This window comes from Oryzias latipes, chromosome 18 (assembly GCF_053564925.1).
Source record: "Oryzias latipes strain Hd-rR chromosome 18, Olatipes_Hd-rR_3.1".
Taxonomy (NCBI): Eukaryota; Metazoa; Chordata; class Actinopteri; order Beloniformes; family Adrianichthyidae; genus Oryzias; species Oryzias latipes.
The window spans coordinates 33673459-33701358 of NC_136254.1; the positions used below are offsets into that span (position 1 = coordinate 33673459).

The 27900-nt window shown below is 43.2% G+C and overlaps 1 protein-coding gene across 2 annotated transcripts; it reads left to right on the plus strand.

Moving 5' to 3' along the window:
• Window positions 1–214: 214 nt before the first annotated feature.
• On the plus strand, window positions 215–24214 carry LOC110014833 (uncharacterized). 2 transcript variants are annotated; one of them, XM_020701916.3, is made up of 5 exons: window positions 215–534; window positions 1582–1667; window positions 1769–1880; window positions 13186–13273; window positions 17506–24214. In XM_020701916.3, exons 1-5 carry the CDS (start codon window positions 524–526, stop codon window positions 24118–24120), a joined length of 6912 nt encoding a protein of 2303 aa, XP_020557575.1. In that variant the 5' UTR covers window positions 215–523; the 3' UTR covers window positions 24121–24214. The 2 variants fall into 2 exon arrangements, with proteins under 2 accessions (XP_020557575.1, XP_078791899.1); XM_078935773.1 differs by lacking the exon at window positions 215–534 and adding an exon at window positions 545–611.
• The last annotated feature ends 3686 nt before the right edge of the window (window positions 24215–27900 follow it).

Genomic DNA, 27900 nt, shown 5'->3' on the forward strand with positions numbered 1-27900 from the left:
TAAGGTACGCTAGAGAGAGGGGTGAGGGGGGCAGGAGAGCAAGGCCAACACATCCAATACCAGAGAGGCAGAGACAGTCACCCCCCGACCCCCCCACCTGGAACCGGCATAGGAATGAAAACTGGCAGGAGAGAACATGTCTAGTTGTGCTCACCAGCAAGACCAACAAAACCTGTTTAAGAAGCAGTTACATGTGAACTAAAACTGACATCTTGTTCCAGGGAAATGGGGAGTTAAAAGGAAATTCCCACCCACGTCCTCCTCCAACTTCATTTTAGTTTAACTGTCAGCTTGAGCAGACCACAAGACAAGAATTGAACCAAAACATGTAGATGGAGTGCAAGACTGATAATAGTTAAATATTTACAGTTAAGACAGGAAAGAAAGAAAGCAGCAGCTGAAACTGCCAGTGAATCTGATCACCTTTGATGAAACTGACAAGTCTGGACCTAACCTGCAGTTAGACCAGTTCTGCACCTGGACTGACCTTGCACTCGGACTGGTTCTGTAACAAGCGTCTCAGATGAATAACAGGTGAGAAAACATTCCGGTGTGAAAGCAGAAGTTGACTCTGAGTTGATGGTGGACGGACATGCAGCAGGAGACAGAAGGTGAATTAGTTGAAGCAGAAATGATGTTTAGACAATAAAGCTGGCTGATGTTTCTTGAAATAATTGTTAGGTTACAGTAGGCTTCGATGTTCCACAGCAGGACAACACGTCATTTACAAGTGTAGGTACCCTGACAAGAAAAAAAAGTTATGAAGCTGGATTTAAAAAGAAACAATAACAAAGTTTGCAATGTTTTCTTCTTTCTTATGTGTATTTTTATTTATTTTAAATAATTCTGTAAAGGATTTAGGGACTTTGAAAAGATATGTCATAAGAACTGGTTTGAGATCATTTGGCAATGAGAGGGGTGGACTTGACCAGGAGAGAGGTTAAATATTTGTTTATATTATTGAATTATTCAACTAATTATATGAGGTTGTCTGGGAGCATTTTTGTGAGGTTAATGAGTTTCGTTCAGAGTATATTTGGTTATAATTGCATTTACACTGATTCCTAAATTGATGGTAACTTTAAACCAAACGAACACCAAAGAAAAACAAAACCCTCCAACCTACAAGTACTGGTGGGGTGTTATACAGGATAAAAAGAAATGTGTTGCTCAACTTCTGTTAGACAGAAAATCCCATGATGTCACACAAACAAGTCCAAACTCATACTAGTAGAAATTAACTGTAATTTATGAAGGTGGTGAAATTCTGCTGGTGACAGCTGAAACCACCTGGATGCCAAGTGGGGATCTGAGCCTCAGCTTTAGTTTCACAACTTTCTCAGTCAATCAATTAATTAATTCTGGAAGAAAATACTCTACCCATTCTGACAAATATTCTCAGTTTTATTTACTGTCATGTTGGTCTGTTTTGAGGTCCTCCCAGGAAAATTGTGAGATTTTCTGTATTTATTAAAGAGCAGAAAATTTTTTATGTGTTTAAAAAGTTCTCCTGCGATACATTAAATTTTGCCAATTTCAATAGTATATGCAACATTTGTAGCTCCTCTTTACCTGTTTCAGTTCTTCTATGGCAATGGGGGGACAGAGGCCGAGGATTCTGGTTCTCCTGATCATCTTCAGCCTTCTTGAATTCACCGAACAATTTGGTAAGATACGTCCAACAGGAGAGTCTCACCGAGTCAGGACTGGAGGGTTGACCTTTAACCTGAAACATTTCCAGTGAAGCAGGATTTATTTTGTGTTGCAGAGATGAAAGAAAACGAGTGGGAGGACCTTAGACCAAACATAGCAGCTCTGTATCGCCTCAGAGGACTATCTGATCACATGTCCCATGACATCACCAACCCCCCTGAAAACAGGTACGAGTGCCGCAGCGAAAAGAGGTAAGATCGGGCCTAAAAAATCCAGCCCAACACGACCCAGGCCCGCGGGCATTAAAGCCAAAATCGGCCCTAGCCCGACCGATTAACTTGATTTGCAGGACCGAGCCCGAAGCAAACCCGCAATTTCAATTTCAGTTTATCCCATAGTATTTTTGGCAAAAAAAAACCCAGCAGATTTCTTAAGGTTAAAATAATCTACATATTTTTATAATCATGATAAATGCATTTGCACAACGAAATAACGCTGGAACACAGATAAAGAGGCCAGACAAAGAGAGTGAAAGAGAGATCTAGATGTGTACTCGCTTAATCATGCGGAGAAATACTGCAGCCGTGGCGGTGCGTGTTTGCCTTTTCAGTTCCCCTGTTAAGTTTATCCTTGACTTCTTGCTCCTCCATATCGGGGATACCTGTCAGGTGTCGAGACCGCACCTGTTCTACATCTGATTAGTCTGCCTTTATACCGTAATTTCCGGACTATAAAGCGCACCCGATTACAAGTCGCACCCACCCATTTTCACGTGTTTAACTACTTTTAAACATACATAAGCCACGTCATAGTAAAAGCTGCATGTATTAGACAACACAGTAAACCTGACAAATCACATCCTGACTCCCAGCATAAGTAAGGTTCAAGACCACACTGTGGGAGGAGTCAGCTTTGCCTCAGGCTCATGCATGTGAATATGACTACATCTGACAAACAGCATGGACCTCTATTCTGTTCACAAGTTCCTCAGTTATGGTTTATTTATTTAGTTTTATTTTTTTTTTGTTTTTTTTTACTTATTGACAATCTAGGTATCACACATAAAATTACAAACAGTAACCATATAATCAACATTACATCCCTCAGTTATGATGAGGAAATTTACATCCACGATCCCCCATTTCCCATGAGTCTTAGGGGCTAAAGGCGGGGCCAACGCCCGGCTCGTCACACTGTTGAACGTGTTTAAAAATGAGCAAGTAGCAGCAGTGCATGGAGGGGTGAAAAGGAACAACTCTCCTTCCGCTTGTGTCGCGGCAGCATTATGGTACTAACAGGGCTGGTTAAAAAAAAAAAAAAAAGTAAAATAAAGCAGCGGCGACTGAAAAGCGCGCGCCTCGGCGCAATACCAGCGCCTCAGCGCGGCGCGTGCGTCAGAAGTTCCGCGGACGCCTCTGAGCTCCGCGCTCGCCCCGCGCGCTCCCCTTCCTATCTTCTCCGACACCTCTGGCCAGGGCGGCTACAGGGAGGAAGAAATCGTGTCTGTGCAGAGCAATCGGACTTAAAACTGTAGGTTTTGTGGATGAGGGGCAGATGCGTTGTTACGTGTGGGAGCCATCAGACTGCCATCGGCCCCGCAGCTCTATGTGATGAGCAGCAGCCAGGAGAACATGTCTCCAGCTCATACGGAGGCTGTGAGCTTTTCAATGCAAAATTCCGGTCAGTCCTCAGAAACCGTTAAAACAACCACGTGGATTTGTGTTTCCAGTCGTGTCCCGACAAAATAAAGGCTGATGTTATTCCCACATGCGCTGTTCTCTCCGTCACGCAGCTGACCGGCTTTTCCAATCACGTTGATGGTGGATTTTTTCACGCTGCTTTTAACTTGAAAGCTGCATCATATTGTAGCGGCGATCACGTGCAGGTTGGGTCTAACGGCACCAAAGGATTCTGGGATGCGGCCGGGCATGCATGTTTTGTTTTTTGAACCATGACTGAAGTGTCTAAGACCTGAAGTGAGGTCCATGCTGTTTGGCTGCTTAGTTTGTTGAAAAACAAATGACTTGTGCTTGGTGTTAGATAAGGAATTCAAACCATTCACTGTGACCGAAAGTCCGTATATGGCGGCCACCAAGTAAATCCATGAATTAGCCGCGTCACTGAATAAGCCGCAGGGCTGTGAGCGCAGGAAAAAAGTAGCGGCTTATAGTCCGGGAATTACGGTAAGTCCTTCACTCCCTCCGGCCATTGTCGGTTCGTCTGTTCTCCTCTGTGGAAAACACCACTGATCACTGCTAGTTAACGCAAAGCAAAGCCAAGCCAAGCAGCTCAAAACTAAGCCAACCCAAGCCAAGCCGAACCTAGCCAAGCAGCTCAAACCCAAGCAAAGCCTAACCACTTCCAGCCAAGGAATTCAAGACCCTTCTCAGCCTTTCCAAGCCAGGTCTGACTCCAGAACTAAGCTGTCTAGCCTCACCTTCCAGATCATCTGCCAGTTTCCTCTCTTGAAGACTCAATCCTCTTCTCAATAAATCTTTTTCCAGTCTGCATTTGGGTCCAGCTTATTCAAAACCTGACAATACCTAAACAAAAGACTTGCAGAGGGAAGATTACATTCACGACACGTGCGCAGAGCTACAGGTGGCCAACTGTTCTGACATACAGGATTAGTAAACAGCTGTTTGACCACCGCCCGCCGAAGGAGCTTCTTTGCAGCCATAAAATATATTTATTAAAGAAGTCAGCAAGAGAGAAGCCCGGCCCGACCCGAATTCTGGGTAATATTTTCACGTTAAAACTATACTCCTTTTAGATAGCAGATAATGGTCATAACAAGGATTTACCTGATTAAGACCGATTCGACAGAATACTCAAAACAAATGTTGCATGAAACAGTGTTTGGCAGCGTTGGTTTTAGATTGTTAGCTTGATATTTACTCTCGCTCAGCTCCACTATTTCTGCGGCACAATGACTGACTAATACACACAGTGTCTTATAGACTTGCCGAATCAGGAACTCTACGATTTCCAGAAGTATTTATTTTTTTCCAGAGCGGCAGTGGCGTACTCTAGTATCACCACGAGACCTCCTGTACTTTATCTATGAAGACTCTCATTCATCCAGGTTGGTTCCATGTAGTAGGTTTAGGGGATGTCATCTGGACTTGGTTTTAAAGTTGGAAGACGTTTCGCCTCTTATCCAAGAGGCTTTTTCAATTCTGAAATAGCTGGTCTAAGAGCTGGTATATATGTGCTCATGGGGGAGGAGTCAGACCTGATGTAGGCTAAGTGGACAATACAGTAATCCCTTGCTATAACACGGTTTACTTTTCACGGTTTCGGTACTTCACGGATTTGCATCGTGCATTGTGTTCTGCATTCTGATTGGCTAAAAAGTCACTTCACTTCTCTACCTGTGCGTCAATAACGTTGCAGTTTAATATGTACACATAGGTAAAACAGCTTGCCAAATTTACAACACGTACGTGCAAATCATCTTGCAATTTCGAGTTTCTCTAAAACCCATAGAAAAAAGAGCGACAACAACTGTCTATCACTATAATGTTCTTCTCCCGAACAAACACAGCTGCCCCGCGGGATTCAAAAGAAGAAAACACTGCAGAGTGGAGTCAGGATGCAGCGGCTCAAGAGCAGTGAAATACACCTGAGTCACTATTTGTCTGACCGTACTTTGTATTTTTTTTTAAATCATTTTAAATTATCTCCCGTTTAATCCAATTACTCTCGGGTCACGGTGGGCGGGGCTAATCTCCGCGATTTGAAGCCTTCTATTCACATCGATGATTCAAATTATTATTTGACAGTAAAGTACAGAAGATATTTGTTGAAAAACCTTTTCTAAAGTACTTTTATTTGTGAAACAAATGCTTGAGCCTGTAAATGGTTTGTTTTTTCTTTTGAATGTATAATAGAGAATTTAATTGTATAATAATTGTTAAAAAAAAAAAAAGGTTTCTACTTCACAGATTTTGCCTATCACGGGTTCTTTTTGGAACGTAACCCCCGTGAAAAACAAGGGTTTACTGTACCTCCAGTTTCAGGTTTGACACCTCCCCCATGAGCACATATATACCAGCTCTTAGACCAGCTATTTCAGAATTGACAAAGCCTCTTGGATAAGAGGCGAAACGTCTTCCAACTTTAAAACCAAGTCCAGATGACATCCCCTAAAACTACTACTCCTGTACTTTACTTGTACATCTCTATGGTCAAAGTGTCACCATGCAAGCATGTCTTTCACAAGCACAGGGGTGCTCATTACGTCAATCGCGATTAATCGGTAGATCATCAAGGACATGAGGGTAGATCGCAGGCCAGCAAAGATAAATAACAACAAAACAAAAAAATGTCCTTCTGAAAAATCCACCAGCCAATCAAAATCCTCATTAGGAATATGGGACATGATTGACATGCAGAACGGCCAATCAGACATCCTCTGATACATACGTCACTGTACATGCGTGTTTAAATTTGCTGAGCGCAAATCCTGTCTGTCCTCAGAAAGTCGCCTTCTGCCCCGCGGCACATCAAGTCCCCGACAGAAGACCACTCTGAACAACTGTGTTTATTGAAGCCGCCCCGCGTGTGTCCTCTTGCTATCGCCTCTGCAGTTGCCGCCCAATAAATACGAGCTCATTAAGGAAGCTGTTTTTCCGTGGCACACGCTTCGTGCGGAGTCAGAGGCGCTTTAGAAATGCCCTACTCCCCGCAGTGCACGGTTTACAACATAGCAAGGCATACGATAGTCGCTGCTTTCTGTCTTTGTAATAAAACGCCTTATCTGTTAATACAAAAGTATCTTTGTGTCATTTCACTGTGCAGTTCTTAATTATCAGCACATAAACAACAATGTACAAATAAACATGTAACTGATAAAAAACAACTGACAAATGTATGTATAATGGGGAAATTACCAGAGCACCCGGATGGAAAGTGGGCCACTGGAACAAGATGGAAATGAACTAAATGTGAGAAAAAGGATCTGTTAGAGTTCAAGTAATTCTACCCAGAGGGGTTACATGTGGAATGAATGGACTGCCAAATGTTCTAACATCCACAAATTCTAACTCCTATCAGAACTTGAAGCAGTACAATACAATTGCAATACCACGAGAGAACAGCAGATCACACCACACTCTTACCCTGAGCTTGGGTACACAGCTCCAACATCCACAGTTACGCTGAACGAGGCAGCATCTGACCTGAAAGCCAAGTTAATGTCTAGAATGAACACTAGGCAACCCCGACACCAGCTACAACAGTTAAGTTATGTACTGCCTCAGAGTCTCCTGGAAACTGTGAACCTTGGGAGAAAACAATACCCACCATGGAAGCAACGGTTAGATGTTAAAATCAAGGCAACTCGACAGAACAGTCACTCAAGACTGCTGGTCATGACACACCAACCTGTGCACAGCCTGGATTGATTCACTCAATGAAGCTGTGAAAAACCACCTTTGAAGCCAATGGCAAGCCACTTGCACAAGTGTCCATCTAATGTGGGATATACCAAGGTGATGCTCTGTCCCCACTGCTGTTCTGCATAGGTCTGAACCCCCTCAGCCAAATAATCTGCAAGACTGGCTATGGATACCGACTCAGAAATGGGGCCAACATCAGTCACCTCCTCTGGATTACATCAATCTATACGCTAAGAGCGAGCGTGACATTAACTCCCTGATCCACACCACCAGGATCTACAGTACTGACATTGGGATGTCATTCGGGCTCGAGAAATGCAACTGGATGAGGACAAACAGAGGCAAGGTAGTACACATAGGAGGGGTCTCACTTCCAGAAGGAGCAATAGCAGACATTGAGGACAGTTACAAGTACCTTGGAATTCCGCAGGCAAATGGCAACCTAGAGCAGGCAACAAGGAAAGCTGCAACAGGCAAGTCCTGAAAAGCCAGTTGAATGGCAAAAATAAGACCCGGGCAATAAACAGCTATAAACTACCAGTTATCAGATACCCTGCAGCAATAATAAGAAGGCCAAAGGCAGAGATACAGACCACAGATGTTAAGACACAAAAGCTCTTCACCATGCATGGAGGGTTTCATCCCAAATCCATCACCCTGAGACTGTATGCTAGCCGGAAGGAAGGAGGCCGAGGACTAGTGAGCGTAGAAGCCACTATCCAGGATGAAACATCCAAGATGCATGAATACATTAAGCTCAAGGCCCCAACTGACAGTGTGCTCAGTGAATGTCTCAGGCAATGGAGAACAGAGGATACAGTGCTGGAGGACAGATCCTCATGGAAGGACAAACCGCTTATGGTGGACCGAGCAGTATAAGACAAGGACAGCAAACAATTTTATCAAAAATATTTAAATCTATTTTTCAAAAATTGTAAATTGGCAAAAAAATGTCTTCTTGACTTTTTTGTTTTCCAGCTTCCTCCGCTTGCGCACCATGGTATTAATAATCTTGAATTCTCTGGCAGTTGTTCTATTCCCATGTTTCTCCGCGTAGCTGACGCCTTGCGGTTTAAAAAGTTTCATAAGCATGTCTGTTTGCAGGTGGCATTTTCAGGGTTGCCACAATTATGTTGTTCTGCATAATGCACATACATGCACTTCAGTACTATTCGAGGGGGTGTTTTCTTTCACGTCCACACTTCCCTCCTTACCATTCTCGTACTGTCTTCTCCTATGTTGTCTTTACCTAAGTCACGCAACAACACATTAGGCGCACCGCACCATAGGGCACACCGTTCATTTTGAATAAAATTTATGATTTGTAAGTGCACTTTATGGTCATGAAAATAATTTATATAATGTAGAACAAATTAAAATGGCATATACTTATATAGCGCTTTCTACCTTCTTTCCAAGGCCCAAAGCGCTTTACAGTCACAGTCCCATTCACCCATGCACACACACATTCACACACTGATGGTGGCTCCGCTGCCGAACACTGGCGCCAACAGAGGCAAGGTGGGGTTCAGTGTCTTGCCCAGGGACACTTCGACACATAGGCGTGCAAAGCGGGAATCGAACCTGCAATCTTATGATTATGGGTCAACCGCCCTACAGCCGCTTCAGCCTCAGATGTCCAATGGAATTTCACATGAGGAGACGTTAGGGCATGGAGAGGGGCAGCAATGGTGCTAAAACCCCGGATGAAGCGTCTATAGAAATTTGCAAACCCCAGGAACTGCTGAAGTTTCTTGTGGCTCACCGGTGTAGGCCAGTCCGTCACAGCACTGACTTTGGCAAAATCCATCTCAACCTTCCCTGCTGACACCACAAACCCAAAAAGGAGACGGTTGAGACATGAAACTCACTCTTCTCTGCGTTGACGTAAAGGTTGCTCTCCAGAAGACGCTGAAGGACATGAATTTCATGAGAGACCAGGTCAGGGGAATAAATGAGGATATCATCCAGGTAGACAAAGCGGTCCAGGCAATCTCAGAGAATACAGCAGGAGCGTTGGTGAGAATAAAGGGCATAATAAGGTATAAGTAATGACCTCTAGGAGTATTGAATCCCATCTTCTACTCGTCTCCCTTCCTAATTCTAACCAAGTGGTAAGCATTGCGAAGATCAAGTTTAGTAAACATCTTGGCCTGCTGGAGCTGGTCAAAGACAGAGGTCATAAGAGGTAATGGATATCTGTTTTTTTATTTTTATGTTATTCAGAGCACTGTCGTTGATGCAGGGCCTGAGGGTTCCATCATTTTTACCCATGAAGAAAAACCCTGAATCAGGGATATTGAAACGGGGAAACATCTAAAACCTACAGGACACCGGCCCTCGAGGACTGAATTTGGACATGGCTGATATAAGGCATACTTCAGATCTGCTTGATAACATGCTGTGAACTCCAGGAAAAGAACATAAATGCACTACAAATTAAAGGTCATCCTTTCATAGTAAAATAAAAACTAACATTTTTACTTAAAAGACATCACAAGTACTGTGGTGAAGGTGGTAGTAGTGTGTAACACTAATACTGTTGTAGTAGTTTGTAATAATAATGTGTAATACTAGTGTAAGTGTGGATTTGTTCAATTTCTGAAAGGTACACTTAAGCTGTAGAGTAAGAGCTTATTGTTGACGCGTCTTTCTTAAATGCAATTTAAGTGTTTACTTCCCAAATATATTGTGACAAAACATGTAAATTATGATACATTACATACTTACATATTATAAGAATTTTAAAATACGGTCAAAAACTAGTGTGCTCTCTAGCGCTATAGCTTCACAAAGCTTACAAAAAACAATGCGCATCTGCTACATCATACATCTCAGCCAATACTGGGCTCCTGAGTTTACCTATTATTTTGCAAAATCCAGTTAAAACGTTGTGGGATGTTTAAATGGCTCTAACAACTAGTGTGTAGTACTGTTGTACAATGTGTCATTGTATGGCAACAGATAGACTGTTGCTTTCTTTCTTTTCCTCAATTATTCAACAGTTTTCTAATAGTTTCTAGCTTTGATCACATTATTTAGAAATTAAATTCTGATTTCTATTTAAATTATAGGTAAAGAGGAACTATTTGTAAAGCACTTTGGTAACACTTTAAATGTGCCAGATCAGGGGTCGGGAACCTTTTTGACTGAGAGAGCCAAAAAAAAAAAAAAGCCCACATAATTTAAAATGTAATTCCATGAGAGCCATTTGTTTTTTATTTTTTTATTTTAGAGTATAATAAGACTAAATTTATTTTTAACATTGATATAACAAAGTTATAGCGTTTGTTATAACAATAACCTAAAAAAAAATTCTTACAGTACTCTCCGGATTATACGTTGCTCTAATACAGTGTTTTTCCACCTTTTTTGAGCCACGGCACACTTTAACCTTGACAAAAATCCTGCGGCACACCAGCATCCAAAACATAAAAATAAAAAAAGGAAAAGCTAATAGTCTGTATTGATCTACAATCCCTCTGCAATCTCACATGCATTTTTGTGATAATTGTTGCAGAAAAAGCTGGAAGCTGCAGTTTTTTTTTCTAAAAGATGTATTAAAAGTTAAGTTAAAAGATTAAAAAACTGTTGATGTGTGTTCCCTGTTGTTTTAAGATGTTAAGAGGAGAGACTCATTGTGCGCCAAGTCAAGACACAGTCACTTTAACCCAATGCATCATGGGAGATGTAGTGCCGAAAATCTGCCGAAAATCTGCCGACCGCAGACAGACAAGCGTCTCTGAGCTTCATTGTTCTGTGTACTTGTTCCACGGTCCGACACCGGATTCTGTGGAAAGCTACACCCCTACAGACAAGCTTTGGCTTGTGTTTTTGTTAGAACTGAGAGACTTATGGGCTAAATCGAAACAAGGAAGTGAAGACTTTAACCACTTCCTATTGGTCAGACTGATGACATGTGATTAAGCCTTCAAGAATGATTGGTGTAAATACTTAAAGGGGCGGGACTTTTCCGAAAACAGAGCTTAAGCTGCAGCTACAGCGGGGAAAATAAGTATTGAACACCTCAACATTCCTCTCAAAAAACATATTTCTAATCGAGTTATTGACACGAAATTTCACCAGATGTCGGCATTAACCCAAGTAATGCACACATAGAAAGAAATCCAAACATTTATGTCCATAAATGAAGTTATGTGTAATAAAGTGAAATGGCACAGGGAATAAGTATTGAACACATGAAGAAAAGGAGGGGTAAAAAGGTCTGGCAAGCCAAGAAAGCAGCTGGAGTTTGTCAGTATTCAGAAGGTTAACCTGCCCCCTATTAGTGCAAAGTAATATCAGCTGGTATAGTCCTGATTGATGCCTTTTAAAAAGTTTCTCACCAGCAAGGTGTTAGACCAGAAGCATTGCATGATGGGTAAAAGCAAAGAGCTGTCCAAAGACCTACGCAACCTTATTGTTGCAAAACACACTGAAGGCATTGGTTCCAGGCGTATTTCTAAACTTCTGAAAGTTCCAGTGAGTACCATTGGGGCCATCATCCGGAAGTGGAAAGAACATGGCATGACCATAAACCTGCCACGGCCAGGTGCTCCTCGCAAGATTTCAGACAGAGGAGTCAGAATCATCAGAAGGGTTCTCCAACAGCCCAGGAGCACTCGTGGAGAGCTTCAGAAAGACCTGGAATCAGCAGGTACTGTTGTTTCAAAGAAAACAATAAGTAATGCACTCAACCGCCATGGCCTCCATGCACGCACACCACGCAAGACTCCATTTTTGAAGAAGAAGCATGTTGAAGCTCGTTTGGAGTTTGCCACACAACATTTGGTTAACCCATGACATTCTGGGAGAAGATACTCTGGTCAGATGAGACCAAAATTGAACTCTTTTGGAGGAAAAATGGCACCGCACATCACCCCCAAAACACCATACCAACAGTCAAGTTTGGAGGTGGGAGCATCATGGCGTGGGGCTGTTTTTCAGCATGTGGCACTGGTAGACTTCATATCATTGAAGGAATAATGACTGGAGAAAAGTATGGAGACATTCTTGATCAGAATCTGCTGTCATCTGCCAGGCTGCTGAAGATGAAAAGAGGGTGGATCTTTCATCAAGATAACGATCCCAAGCACACAGCCAAGGTAACACTCAACTGGTTGAAGAAAAAGAAAAGAAAGCTGCTAGAATGGCCCAGTCAATCACCAGACTTGAATCCAATTGAAAATCTTTGGAAAGAACTGAAGATCCGGGTTCACAGAAGAGACCCCCGGAACCTTGAAGATTTGAAGGCAGTTTGTGTGGATGAATGGGCCAAAATCACACCTGAGCAATGTATTCCACTGGTTTCTCCATACAGGAGGCGTCTTGAGGCTGTAATCACCAACAAACGGTTTTGCACTAAATATTAAATAAATTTCAGTAAGTGTGTTCAAAACTTATTCCCTGTGCCATTTCACTTTATTACACATAACTTCATTTATGGACATAAATGTTTGGATTTCTTTCTATGTGTGCATTACTTGGGTTGATGTCGACATCTGGTGAAAATTTCATGTCAATAGCTCGATTAGAAATATGTTTTTTGAGAGAAATGTTGACGTGTTCAATACTTATTTTCCCCGCTGTAGCTGCAGCTTAAGCTCTGTTTTCGGAAAAGTCCCGCCCCTTTAACTGTTCAATACTTATCTTCCCCGCTGTAAATCGCTGTACCGTCATTCTTATCAAAATGTCTTTAATAGAATCAAATAAACACAAAGAAAAGATTATTTTATGATCTTTCATATTCCTAACTACTTAGTGTTTTATCAGGGGCCTGTTTGGATGAACAAAAAGCTGATTTCCTGGAGATGGGAAATGTTTTTAGATCAGTTAATTAGGGCAATTTCCCACTGCACACTTGACCATTTCCCGAGTGTGCCGCGGCACACTGGATGAAAAACACTGCTCTAGTACAGTGCTTCTCAATTATTTTTTGCCAGGCCCCCTAGCGCGCCCCACTATTTCAGAAGCACTGCTCTAGTGTCTGATGGTAATGTCACTCTACTTTTAAGAAAAACCAAGTGTATTGACCTAGTTGAGCCAAGAGGGGTAAATGTCTTTCGCCATGGAAATTTGTTAATGAACAACTGCTCATTTTGGGATTATTCCATGTCTTTTTTTTCATCAGGATCGCCATGAAGCTGGACCCATTAGGTCTTCTGCAAGAACTCCAGAACACAACCAACTTTACCAACTTTTTCATCAAAAAACAGCAGGTTAATGAATGCCTCAAGTGTTTTTTTGTTTGTATGTTTGTTTTTAGGGAGCCAGTTTAGCTCGTGCTGGTTTGCGGCGCCTTCCGTCCGTGAAACCCGGAACTGCTCCCTGTTCCCTTCTCTACCTCTGCCGGTTCCAAGCCTGGTTTGAGAAGGTTGCGTCAGGAAGGGCATCCGGCGTAAAACATTGCCAAATTTACCATGCGACTCGTTCGCTGTGGCGACCCCTGATGGGAGAAGCCGAAAGTGGAAGAAGATGTTTGTTTTTAGGGTGTTGACGGTGTTGAGTAGACAAGCAAACTAGACTTTGGGGGGGGGGGCTTTCTGGAGGGGGCACTATGGGTACGGGACCTTGGGGGTTTGACAAGTCGGGGTCTCCTCTGGTGGCAATCAGCGGTTGCCCTGGCCGGTTGGCTGCCATGGTCCCGTCGAGGCCTGACCAGAGCTCTTCCAGGGCCGGCGCCTGGGGGTGGGGGCCTGGGCTTACTCCGGGGAGGGGGCTTTCTGGCTTCTCTCTCTCTGTGTGGGGTGGGTCGTGCTGGGGCTGGGGCGTCGGCGCCTCAGGGAATGGGACCCCGGGGCTGGGGGACCTTGGCCCTGTGCTGGGGGGGGCTGGGGGACGGCTGTTTGACCACTGGGGGACAGTCTACCAGCTGTCCACAACCTAACCCTTCCTCATATAGTCTCATTTTAGGGTGAGGGGGTGGGGGGTTTAGCCTGCTATGCCCTTGGGGGGAGGCTACTTGGCAGTGGCCCCCCTCCCATGGTTGCCGTATGGAATGGGCCCCCCCTCTCTCGGTTTTATTTGCACCTTAGACATGTAGGGCCCTTGGTAGGGGGGGTGCTTGGACATCACTGCCAGCAAACAGCAGATGTCCTCTTAGCGCCTACCAGCCAATTTTAACCGCACCTTAGACATTTAGGGCCCCTTGGTGTGGAGGGTGAGGGGACATTACTGTTAGTAATCAGGAGATGTCCCCTCAGTGCCCCACCCACCAATTTTAACTGCACCCCCTTAGTGCACACACCCTTCCCCCCTCAAAATATACATTCCAACATAAACACACACACATGCACACACACACCCTCACAAAAACACGCACACACATTTTGCAAGGATGGTGGGACCTAGGACCATCTGTCCCCTACCCCATCCCTGGTGGGGGGTACTGGGCCCTCGGCAACGGCGGCCGTGTCCCCTGGGTGCCGGTCTCCTGGGCTGGGCGGTGCTTTCTCCGCGCAGGGAGGGGGTTCACATGACACCTGAGCCGGGGGTGTCCATGTACCTGTGGGGTGGGTCCTGGTCCTTGCCCCTGGGCGCTGGGCCCCGCCAAATTTCCAACTCTTGCCGAGCCTGGTCGGGCCATGTCTACAACACCCTCGTGGGCCCCCCTTTTCCCCGGGGTGACCCCCTCCTGGGTGGGGGCGGCTGCCCCCTGCCTTGCTCCTTCCTGGACCAACCGTGGGCCGGGTGGGTGGCTGCCTGGAGTGCGGTCTCCCCTGGGGGGTCCTGGCTCGTACCTGGGGTTGGGGCGGGGGCATGCCCGGAACTCCTGGGTGGTGATGAGGTGCTCGTCTGGGGCTGTGGGCACCCTACTCGGGTGGGGCCTACGTTGAGCCCTCCCGGCGCGGCGGGGGGGCTGCGTTCCTGGTTGAGCTGGGGCGGCACTCTCTTTCCCCCCATGCCTCCCTGCTCTCTGGCTCTGGGGGCCTCGTAGCAGTCCTGATGGCCCTGGGTAGCGGATGTGATCACGCAGGGGGCGGTTGTTCCCTGCCTGCTTCCATTTGGCGTTGGGGGGATTCCGGCTGCCGCTGCTGCTGCCGGGGGGTCTTGGTGTGGGGATGGCTGGGCACTCTCCCTCCTTCTTTTCACATTCCACCATCCATTTTTTAAAAGCATAAACACTCACCTGAGCACAGGTGTTAGCTCACCTTTGCACTAATAGTTTGCGTAATTGAATGAATGAAACATCTCACACTAGTTGGTTTGAAGGCATAAGTATGGGTGTGTCTGTTTTGTGTACATGTTCACATGTGGACATTTCTGCAGCTAGCAGGTGTGTTGATAACATTTGAGTGTGTGTGTGTGGACAGGCCCCGCCCTTTTTGTACTACATTTGAACCTTACCGAAATGATAAACATCCAGTAAACTTGTTGCTTTATGCTGCTTCATGGTTTTACCCCCCTCCCCTATTATCACCCTCCTGTCCCCCCTCTCTAACATCCCTTTCTCTTCTTCCCTCCTTTTCTTTTCCGTCCGGTCCAACAGAAAAGAAAAGAAAAAGAAAACAACAACTTTTTAAACATTGAAATTTAAAGAAAATGCAGGTAGGGTTTACCTTGTTGGTCTCTGGCAGTACTTCACACTCACATACAGCTGCTGATGTTTTTAACCCCACCAAGATAGCTGGGTTATGTTTTGCTATAATTTATCTGTCGGTCCAACAGACAAACAAGCGCCGGTAAAAACATAACTGCCACAATGTTGGCAGAGGTCAAAAATATTAATAAAGAAAGAAAATACATACGAGTCATTTTGATTCTGAAAAAAATTAATTAAACAGTGCTAGATCGGTAAAACACTGAAGTAAAAAAAAAAGTGGTGATGTAACAGTAGAATAACTTTACATTTGCAGAACATTTAATGTCACCAGAAAGATTTTTCCATCTGTGTGCAGCATCAGTACAACTATCGCAGAACAGGAGTAATGTGTTCTGTTTCCGTAGGGCTTCCCTGGTTCTTCACTGGTTCTACACTGGTTTTTCACTGGTTCTCTAAGACCAGACAGCAGAGGCTCCCAGCAGTCAAGTCTGCTGGATGAAGGACAAGTTCCTTTGAATTTGCTCCAAACAGCAGATCTTTGACTCCTCATGTTTGAGGTGATAAAAAGCCGTTTTGTCCCAGTCTTGATGTGGTTGCTGAAGCTCAAGTCTGAATCTGTTAAAAAGCTAAGATTTAGAACTTGGGTTTTTATCTTCAGCCCTCTGGACTCTAGCTGGGCAGTAGCTTTTCTATGTGTTTCAGTTTTGTCTTGATTTAGTTGAAGGATATGTGATTGCACCCACCTGTTCCCATGCTGCCAGAACTGGCAGATTCTGATAGACCAGAGTTATCCGGTGATAAAGTAAACCTGGCTGCCATCTACTGTGGTGAACAGGAGAAACATGAAAAGGTGAAATCACAGGGCCCCTAGAATTGACCTTTGAGGACTCCACAGGTCATTTGATCAAGCTCATGTTTATTGTCCTCCATGGAAACAAAGCCCCTGCCTTGAACATGTGATCTGAATTTAGAGCTGGACCTGACAACCCCACACAGTTTTCCAGTCTGATTACAGGCATCTTAGAGGCTAAAACGTTAAAAGCTGTTCAGATAAACATGGTTTAAAACCTTTTAGAGTTGTCCCAGTGCTGTGACTTTGAATAAAGCCTGTCTGAAATCTATCTATAGCACTACATTTAAGAAACTGTTTATCTGAATCAACAAAGCTTTCTCAATTTTTTTCCAACAAAGGGAGGAGTAGAAGTGGTCCTGGACTTCTTTAACACTTTTCTTCAGAAGGAGTTCAGCTCCACCAACCACCACACCACTTGTCAAAGCTGGCCTTAATAAGGCAGGAGCTAAGCCCAGCGAAAATGCTGCTTGATTCTATTTTGGCTGCACCATGACACACTGGCTTCTCTAACGTCTCACCATTGATTCATTAACTTCCAGCTTACATGCACAAGCTCTATTTCTCTTCTGGACAGACAGATCCATTGTTTTACTTCAAAGCAGCATCAGATGCTTTTCTTTCTGTGTGTGTTTGTGTCTGTCCTGCTGCGGTTAGCCAGCAGTGAGCTAAAACCTAACATCCGTTTGGCCTCATCAGTCTGTCTTGTTTCTGTACTACTGGCGGCCCCTGGTGGCCATTAGTGAAGAAAAATCCAGATATTAGCCACACCGTTTCAAAGTGTGTGGAAAAAAGTTGCAGCTTATAGACTGGAAAATACGGTAAATCCTTTAAATGTGGAAGCACAGTGGCTTATTACTATTATTATTATTATTTTGAATATCCAGCACACTTGTGTAAAAAACACAATATTGGCAGATGATCTGATGATACTATTAATTAATATTTGATCAGATTCAAACTTTGATCACTGCATTTGATGTATGTATTATCAAGTTATATGAAATATCAAACAGCAAGATAAAGAAGAATCTTTTAATGCTGTGTTTCTTTTCCAGGATTTTTCCATTCTGTTGGCACATGTTGAGAAGCAGAAGACTGAAGACTGGTTGCTAGCAGCTTCTGAGATCTCCCACAGCTACAACCACAAACTTTTGGTAATGATTGATGAGGAAAGCTCAACGACTGAAAGAGTCCAACAGGAATACAGCATGGATCCACATTACTCAGTGATAGTCACCACCCAATGTCTCTTGAATCAGTCCTGTTTGCCAGATGTGGACAGCTACACTGTATTGAAGATCTTTGGAAGTGTTTCAGAGGATGGACAAACTTTTTCTGGACTTTCTGGTTCATCACTTGCAAATATGATCCTGAAAACCTCGATCGAGTCTGCATCAGTGTTTTCCCTGGATGGAAATACAACCATAGAGTTCCAACATGACTTCATTCGGGTTTTCATACACCAGGGCCTCATGCCAGTCTTAGAAACGAGCCAGGACAACCAGGAGATTTACCAGGTGATGGACCAACATGACTCCATCTCTAAGTACCAGATTCCAAAAAGAACCGTTGACCACTCCACCCAGTACGACCATCAGCAGATCCTCATGTTACAAGATGACCAAGTGGTCAGAAATGCTGCAACGTTTCTTTATGAGAAACATCCATTAGTTAGCTCAGTGTATGTTCTTGATGAGAAGCTAAAACCAAAATTGATTGCAGGTAAAGATGTGCCTCTGTCAGAGGACAGTCGCCTGGTTCTGGTGGGTCACGGAGCACAAGAAGGTTTAGGAGAGATGAGGCTGGCAAAGTACACATCCAAAGCTGTGGCCAAAATAATCCAAAGCACCTCCAGAGTCAGTGATAAAATTAAAACTGTGAGTGTCGTTGCCTGTGATGTTGGATCGGATAAATCATTCGTAAAAAGTCTGGCAAAGGAGATCTTTGGTGCCGGCATTGAGACAGAACTCCACCTGAGGAATAGTGTTCTGCAGGTCCAGCACACTGGAGAAAAGGTCACTCAAGAAATCTCGCCAGATGGGACTCACTGGAAACATAAAGACGACAGCAAGAAAGTGGTGGCAACAATCAACAGGAACGGAGACGTCCTCATAAGAGAGGAACCTGGCAGCAGAGGACTGGAGGTGTTCACCGATGAAAGAAACTATCTAGGTGAAGGTACTGATTATCCAACCAGACCAGCCAAAAAGATAGAAAAAGAAATACAGCCTCAAAGCAGCATAAGCAAGTGGCCAGTAGAACCCACGTCATTTATTAAAGAACTTGAGGAGAATGTCGATGATCAGATAAAACATTCTTGTGAAGAACTTGAAAATCTTTCTTGGGCAATATTTCAGCCAAAAGCTGAAGATTACCAGACAGTCAATATTGACAACCTGCAAGTTAAGGACTATTACATAGTAGAAAAGAAAGACAATGAAATTAAGGAGATAAGTGAAGAAAAAAGATTAAAGGAAATTCTGGAAAACTGTTGTGAAATCAGGAAGGGACATGCGGGAGCAGACATCAGAGGAATAATTCGTCGCTACGCAGAGGGTGAAAAGAAACTTTCATATATAATGTTGGATGGCTGGATTTTTTTTGTTAATCCTAAAGATCTGTATGTGCAGGTAGTTGGAAAAAACATAAAAACAGAAATAGACAAAAAAACAGAAGAAGACAAAAAAACAGAAAAAGACAAAAAAACAGAAAAAGACAAAAAAAAAGAAAAAGACAAAAAAACAGAAAAAGACAAAAAAACAGAAAAAGACAAAAAAACAGAAGACATAAAAGAGATAAAAAAAAGAATTGCTTCCCAGTTAAAGAAAGGAATGGAAAGTTACTCAAAAATGAAAGAGAATATAAATAAAATTGGAGATTATGCTAATTATGTTGCTAATATTTTTAATGTTAAGGAATATAACCCAGGAAATACCGAAATTTACCCCTGGTACCCCTGGTATTTCATTGCATCAGTTATATCAGAATCTGCCAGAAATCTACGTACGTTCCCTCTGATTCTTATGGCTTTGGACTTGGCTTCAAACAACATAGAGGAAGGAAAGGAGTTTTTTTTTGAGAAGCATTCAATGGCCAGAGGAGGAAGCTGGGACGATCCAAACAAGAGGGGTTTTGAAAACGTTGTCCCAAAAGTCATGGAGTTAGAGTCTGAAATGTTCACACTATATAAAAGCAAAATGAATGTTAAATATTCAGGAGAAAGTTTTTTCAAATCTGAAGTAATATGCAAAATATTTCCGGATTGTGATGAAAAGATTAAAGATTACAACGATTTTAATGACAAAGTACGTAGTCCCATAATTCAGACAGATAATAAAGTTGAAGGAAAAACTTCCACCTCTGGAGTACTGAAAGGCCACGATGACGGCTATGTAACAACGACAGACTTGAGTTCAGCCACAGCATTGGAGAATACCTTCAAACATGAATCTTATTATCTGGGGACATCTGCCTCGTTTGCTGAGGAGATCTATACTCAGCTGAAGTTGAAACATGGAGAAGCTCTTAAAAAGCTACACCTTCAGGAGGGAAGTGCCAGGATAGAAGACGGACACTTTGTATGTCAGCTGCTGTCCAAAAATGCTGGTGGGAAGCCAGTGGAGTTCAGGACTCCGTTATCACAAGAAAGTCTCCACTACTACAAGAAGATGGTGAATAATATTGAGACAGCAGTTAATGACATGGAGATGATGCACAGCTCAGCACCCTCACATCTGAACAAGTTTGTAGAGCACTCTGGAACGGCTATGGGAACACTGGGGCTCATGTTGGGGATGAGAGGAGCTGTTCAGGCCTTTGAACATGGAGACATCAAAGACGGTGTGATAGGGAGTTTGCAAACAGCTCATGGAGTGTTACCGATGGCCACCTCTGCTGTTTCAAAACAAGTTCTGACCTCAGAGACAAAAATCGCCAAATCTGCAGCAAGAATCATAGAAAGTCCTGCAATGAGAAGTGCCATGGTAGTTATGCCTGTAGTGGGAATTGGATTTGGAATATATAATATAGAACAGGATTTGGAGAGACATGACACTCTGGGGTACATTGATGCTGGTCTGGATTCCTTAATGACTGGTTTGGATATTGTTGAAATGGCTGTTCCTGAGGCAGAACCTTTTTTAGCACCCATAAATTTGGCTCTCTCAATAGTCCGGATGGCCTTTGATGATATTTATGTGGGCGTCCAGAATGAACTAAAGAGCCTCCCAAAAGACGCTGGTGTTTTAAATAAAGTAATGGCTGTTTTTGCCGGTATTTGGAAGGGGTTTTGTCATTTCGCAATTCATGTGGCCAGCTTCTTCTATGACTGGCATTATGACGAGATTGAAGAGGGACGAAGACTTGTGGCAGAGATCTCAGACTATGACAAATACTACAATTTCACTCAGGAAAGAGGAGGAAGGACTGCTATTGATTTTCAAGGTGGTTCCTCCTCCTGGAATGGAGGAGGTATCACCTTCTGCCTCGCTGACCAGGGCCAGTCGAAACTTTGCATGGATTACTTTGTTTCCAGTGATGAGAGAAACAGGAGGAATTGCTGGAACATTGATGCACATGGAAGCCAAGACATAATTCTTGGTCTGGGAGAGTCGCATGAGTTGGAGCATCAAACCCTCCAGAAAAAAGTGCTCATGTGGATCCCAGCTGGCTCTGTAACAGTGGTTTCGGGTTATAAAGCTGCATCCTACTCAAGATATGGAATGTACAAAGGAAACCAGGATTCTAATCATTTTTTTGCCGTCCAGGAAGCAGCAGACAAGCACGTGGTTGAAGTCATGCTGAGTTACTATTACCAGCTCTACGGTGAACCAGGGGATGATATCTTCTACCTCGGCCCACAGAGAAGTTATGTTGAAGGTTCTGGTGGAAAAGACACCTATGTGACTTCTACAAATGGTTGTAAAACGATCATTAATAACTATGATCTCTCCAAAGTGCTTGACACGCTCCACTTAAGTGGGAACTACAACAACATCTCAGTGCAGAAGTCTGGAGATGATGTTGTGTTGATGTATAAGGGCAGTCATACAGTAATGATCCAGAACTGGTTTTCAGGAGAAGCATATCGTCATATGAACATTATGTCAGCAGATGGAGTCTTGTTTGAGATTTCCTCCACTGTTATAACCTCGGTTCAGCTCCTGGCCAGAGGAATTAACAAGAGATTCATGATGAACGGTACGGCTGTAGATGCTTCAGAGCCACTTCTACGTAATGTTACAAGCATCATTGGGTCTCAGTATGATGACATTCTGATTGGAAATGCGATGAACAATCTGATTGATGGAGGAGGGGGCCGAGATCACCTACGTGGGGGTGAAGGAGAAGATGTATACCTGGTGAAAGACAAAAATCAGTCTTTAGTTATAATTGAAAATTACTCCAGAGACAATAAATCAGATCTAATCATTATAGAAGCAAATCTTCACACGTTTAAAGCAAGAGTTGAAGGGGATGATGTCCATCTGAGTGCTTCGATCGACAGTACAGCCGTCCACGTGACTCTGATGAAGTGGTTCAGGTCCTGTGAAGACAGACACCTGCTCATTGTCACCAAGGATCTGATCACATTCACCATCTCAGGCAACCAGAATGACTGTCTGCATGAAAACCCCTTCACTAAGTGCATCAGAAGTTCTAACATTGACTACAGCAACTCCTCAACTCCTCTAGTAAAGGATCTTCAGGACGATGACGCTTTAGATGGTGTGACAGAGGTCCGCGGGTCACAGTTTGACGATGTTATCAAAGCAAATAAAGAGGCCAATGTTTTGATTCCAGGAAAAGGAAATGATTTCATGGAGGGGAGAGAAGGAAAAGACTGGTACATCATCATTCCTGCTCAAGGAGTAAAAACCATCAACAACCATTCACCAGATCGGGCCTTGGACATTCTCTTCCTGCAAGAATCATATGAGAACCTGACATGTGTTTGCGAGGGACAGAACATGGTTCTTCAGGTGTTTGGCCAAAGAACTGTTATTATACAGAACTGGTTTGGGTCAAGGGAAAATCAGCACATGCAGATCAAAACCAGTGATGGAATAACTGCTGAACTGAAGACCAACATCAGCAGCTGTGATCAGTCTCTTATGCTCCCTCTGACTGTAGATTACAGGAACCAGACACCAGAGCCTCTTCAGTCAAGTCGGGGGGACCTCCAGAAAGGTTTGGCTGAAGTTGAAGAGACCTCCGAGTGTTACTGTTACAGAAACAAAGACTTAGAGAGGCTCCTATGTGGCCTGAAAGGCAAAGTGATAAAGATGGATGAAGTGAAAGAAATGTTTGGATCTTCAGGTTTTGACGTCATGGTTGGTAACAAAAACGGGAACTTGATTGATCCACATACTGGAGGTGGACTGATGTTTGGCGGTGAAGGACAAGACACTTACGTAATCAAACAAGGATATGGGAACAACCTACTGATTGATAACTTTGCAGAGGATAATGGCACCGACACGGTGCTGGTCGACATGGACTTCCTGGATGGCAGTCAAGTCATTCTGAACTCATCAGCAACAGATTTGAATGTCACAATTATTACAAAAGAGGAGAAACTGAAGCTCAGTCTGCTCGGCTACAACAATGGTTCACGAAACCAACATCTGGAGTTTCAGAGTGCCGATGGTGTCCGGTTCCAACTGAAAGTCCTCAATGGTACTGGAGATGCTCCTGTCATTCAGACAGAAGCTTTCAAAGTGACTCTGAAACAGTTGCAGGTGGATTGCCGTATAGACTTGAATTCTCTCAAGAACCTGTCTAAGGTCCACACGGTCCAGGGCTGTCCCTCCCAGTCCAATAACATTTTAGGCAACATTCAAGACAACACCTTAATCGGTGGGTGGAAGGATGACATCTTGGAGGGAGGAGAGGGAGATGACACTCTGATTGGAGGAATCGGAGCCGACATCTTGGTAGGCGGGGCGGGTGACGACACCCTTTATGGGGATGATGGAAATGACACACTGCTGGGAGACTCTGGCTGGGACGTCTTCATTCCTGGTTCGGGGGCTGATCTGGTGGACGGAGGTTCTGGTAGAGACATAGTCCTGTACCGAGGTGATCCCCAGAGGCATGAGGGCGTTTATGTCAACCTGCTTAGTGGTCAAGGCCAATACGCCGATGCTGAGGGGGATGTGTTAAAGGATGTGGAAACTGTGATTGGCACAATCTACTCTGACATCCTGGTGTCCGGTTATGAAAGTTCACTTCTCAAAGGCTCAGATGGAAATGACCTGTTGGTGTCCACCGGTGATGATTACCTAGTCGGAGGTGAAGGAAATGATATCTACCTGCTGGCTTTCAACAGCGGGACCACCACCATTGACAACTGCGCGAAGGACAATGCCACAGATGTTTTACACTTTAATTCACTGACCTTGCCGTCCTTCGACTGCCAGCTCCTGTCTGATCGGGTCGTCCTGACCTTCTTTGGATCTGGCCAAACTAAAGTGAAGGTTGGCCTGAGAGGCTGGGTCAGAGACGATGATGAGTGTGGTCATCTGATGGTAGTGTCCACAGGAGTGGAGGCTTCTGTGGACAGACTCCTCCAGGAGTGTGAGCGCCAGCAGAAGATGTCCTTCTCTTGGAATGTGATATCAATTTTTGCTTTAATTTGCATTGGTTTTCTGTCATACATTTTATTTTGAAACAGGTTTGTGTGATTTTCTGTTTTGTTTCTTGAACAGGTGTGATAGCTTCATGGATATTGGTGTGTCTAAATAAATGTGGCGAACAGTCCCAGCTGGTGTGTGGCTGAGAGTGAAGTCAGAGAAAAAGTGTTACTGTTTTCGAGTGTGACTTTTTGATGCTGGAGAAAATTTACCCAGGTGAAGTTTGACACAGTAGTCCAGGTACCACACAGCACCATAGTGCAGTTACCAACCTGCCAACACCTTCTGGTCCTTAGTTATAGTCTGTTATATGAATCAGTTAGACTGTTTTTCTCCTTCCATCATAAAAGTTTATGTAGTTTAGATCATATTAGACAAATCTGTAGCCACAAAAGTATTTAATTATTGAATTGACATTATGATAAATTCTGTGTCAAAATCACATGTTTCCCATAATATTATAAAGCCCTATTTCCTCAGAAGAAACATGTGATTCATAAAATGTATTGTTATTTTTTGTATTAAGGACACGTCAGTGACTGAAAATCATGATCTGATCACACGAATGACTGATTTGATAAAGAAGACCAAAGCAAGAGGGGCAAGGGGTCTGTCAAGACAGGAAACGTCAAGGAATCTACAAGTTACCTGAAGAGAAAGAAAGAAAAAAAAGAAGCGCATCTAGCCCCCGACACATTCAATGTTTTTACATGTTTTCGTATTTCTGTTTGGACTCACCTGGACAATAGACTTATTGATGAGAAGATTTGGTTTGAAAAAACGTGCCGCATAAATTCTCTTTGCTTGGTGTCTTCTGTATAGAATTAAGTGATCATTGTGTTGTTGCTGTTTTCAGAAAAACTAAAATTCCCAAATGTAAACCACATATAGTTTTTAAGAAAAATCTTAAACATTTTAATGAGCAAGCTTCCTTATAATTTGTCATTAGTAAAATGTGAAAAAAAAAAACAGTAATAGCAATAAATATTGGGACAGCGACACAATTCCAACATTTTTGGCTCTTTACACCACCACAATGGATTTGAAATGAAATGAAAAAGAAATGCTTTAACAGCAGACTGTCATACGGAGCCCCTAAAGAGCCATTGATAAAAAAATGGAGGAAAAAAAGATTTTTTTGGAGTAAAAAGTTTTTTATTTTAAGTAAAAAAACAAACAAGCAAAAAACTAACTGGTATCAGTGATCATGCACCAGTCTCTGTAAATATCTCTAGGGAAATATCAACACCCTCAGGTACAACCTGGAGGTTTAATACGTCTCTGTTAAAGGACCAAGAATTTCTTGAATTCTTTAAAAAAGAGTGGGCAACATTCCTAGACTTCAACAATACTCCAGACATCTCATCGTGCCTTCTTTGGGAAACAGCAAAGGCAAGGCAAGGTTATTTGTATAGCACAATTCGTACACAAAGTAATTCAAGGTGCTTCACAAAACAGAAAAATGCATTAAAATCACAATACATCATAGAAATAATCAACGTAAAATTTACTTTAAAAGAAAAGAAAAAATTTGAAAATTTATTTAAAAATAAAGGAAGGAAATGAAAGAAAAGTGCAGATGGGACTTTTCAGTCATATACACGGCTAAACAGAAATGTTTTAAGTCTAGATTTGAACATGGACACAGAAGAGGCCTGTCTTACGCCTTCAGGGAGGCTGTTCCAGATTTTAGCTGCAGAATATTGAAACGCTGATTCCCCTTGTTTAGTTCTGACTCTGGGAATCAACAGGAGGCCGGCCCCTGAGGTCCTCAGAGTACGAGATGGTTCATATGGCACTAACATGTCAGAGATGTACTTTGGTGCTCGGCCATGGAGAGACTTGTACACAAGCAGAGCTGCTTTGAAGTCTATTCTTTGAGGTACAGGGAGCCAGTGCAGAGACCTGAGCACAGGACTAATGTGATCATACTTCCTGGTTCTGGTCAGGACTCGAGCAGCAGCATTCTGGATGTACTGAAGCTGTTTTACAGCTCGTTTGGAGAGGCCGGTGAGCAGGCCGTTACAGTAGTCTAACCTACTGGAGACAAATGCATGAATAAGTATCTCCAGGTCTGGTTTTGACACTATGTTTTTGATTTTGGCAATGTTTTTCAGATGGTAAAATGCCGCTGATGTTACTGACTTGATATGGCTGTTAAAGTTTAGGTCAGAGTCCATGATTACCCCTAGGTTTCTGACTTGATTTGAGGGTTTAAGAGACAGAGAATGAAGGTAGCTACTGACTCTCTTTGTTTCTGTGGGCCAAAAATAATAACTTCGGTCTTGTTTGAGTTTAGCTGGACAAAGTTGTTCTGCATCCACGCACTGATCTGTTGGAGGCAGTGGCTGAGTGAATCCACCGGCCCATAATCACCTGCTGTCAGTGACACATAGATCTGAGTATCATCTGCATAGTTGTGATAAGATATGTTATTACTGCGTATTAACTGCCCTAGTGGCAGCATGTAGAGGTTGAACAGAAGGGGTCCCAGGATCGATCCCTGGGGCACACCACAAGTCAAGGCCATGTAGTCTGAGACACAACTCCCAATTTCAACAAAATATTTCCTGTCTTCTAGATAAGACTTGAGCCAACTTAGGGCAGATCCAGAGATGCCAACCCAGTCTTGGTGTCTGTGCAAAAGGATGCCATGATCAACAGTATCAAAGGCAGCACTCAGGTCTAGCAGGATTAAGACAGAGACTTTGCCATCATCAGTGTTCAGGCGGATGTTGTTGGTTACCTTGATAAGAGCAGTTTCTGTGCTATGATGGGGTCTAAAACCTGACTGGAAAACATCAAATGAATTGTTTAATAAGAGAAAGTCAGTGAGCTGTTGGTAGACAACTTTTTCAAGGACTTTTCCTAAAAATGGCAGATTAGAGATAGGTCTGTAATTATTCAGTACAGTGGGATCAAGACCGCTCTTCTTCAGGAGAGGTTTAATGACTGCAGTTTTTAAGGCCTCTGGAAATATTCCAGATTGAAGAGACATGTTAACTATTTGAGTAATTGATGGCAACACACTGTTCAGGACAGACTTTAGAAATCTAGTGGGTAACACATCAAGGCAGCATGTAGACGAGCTCAGACGGGTTATGAACAGGAATAGTGTGTGAACTATACAGTGTACACTGAGATGTGCAACGCCAGAGTTGATTGACGCGCCAAGCGGGCTGTCGTTTCCTTATATGACGAAGAAAAATGAGTCTTTCACTCCGATCAACTTTGCATTACTTTGTTTCTTTTATTTATTTACACTACTGAACGGATTGGACTACTCTTTTGCTTCATTTCCCGCGCAAGCGGTCAAAAACCATTTCTCAATCTGGATCATGCACACCCGTGTGTGGTCAGATCATCAGTCAATTTATAATTGAAAGCAAAACATGAAAAACAGCGACACACACAGGACATGTTTCTCAATAGGGCTCCTACAATTACCTTTGAAGGACTAACATATAAAATACAATAGTTTTACATACCATTGAAACATAATCTTGAAATTTTGTTTTACATACATGCACTGTGAACCAGAAAAAAACAAAATCACAATACAACAGACAAGCAATTGCAATATGAAGTTGTGTGTGTACATCTACACAGCACAAGAGTGACCAGTCATCCAGTGGCTGTTCTACCCTGAATTACTCCCCGGGCGAGACCCTCCCCAGAACTTTGTTTGTCTTTGTCGACTGACATGTTTTATTGTCATTGAAATTAAGAAGTGTATACCAAAGATGTAAGAATTCTGAACAGCATTATAATAGTTATCAGAACACAAAAAATAAAAGTCCATAAGCATGGCAAAAA

Bases quoted from the DNA above. Each gene is read 5' to 3' on its own strand.
- LOC110014833 (XM_078935773.1), top strand. From the start codon at position 580: ATGGTGGACGGACATGCAGCAGGAGACAGAAG. The intron at 1,668-1,768 runs GTAAGATACGTC...TTTGTGTTGCAG, and splicing joins TGAATTCACCGAACAATTTG to AGATGAAAGAAAACGAGTGG. The intron at 13,274-17,505 runs GTTAATGAATGC...TTTCTTTTCCAG, and splicing joins TTTTCATCAAAAAACAGCAG to GATTTTTCCATTCTGTTGGC.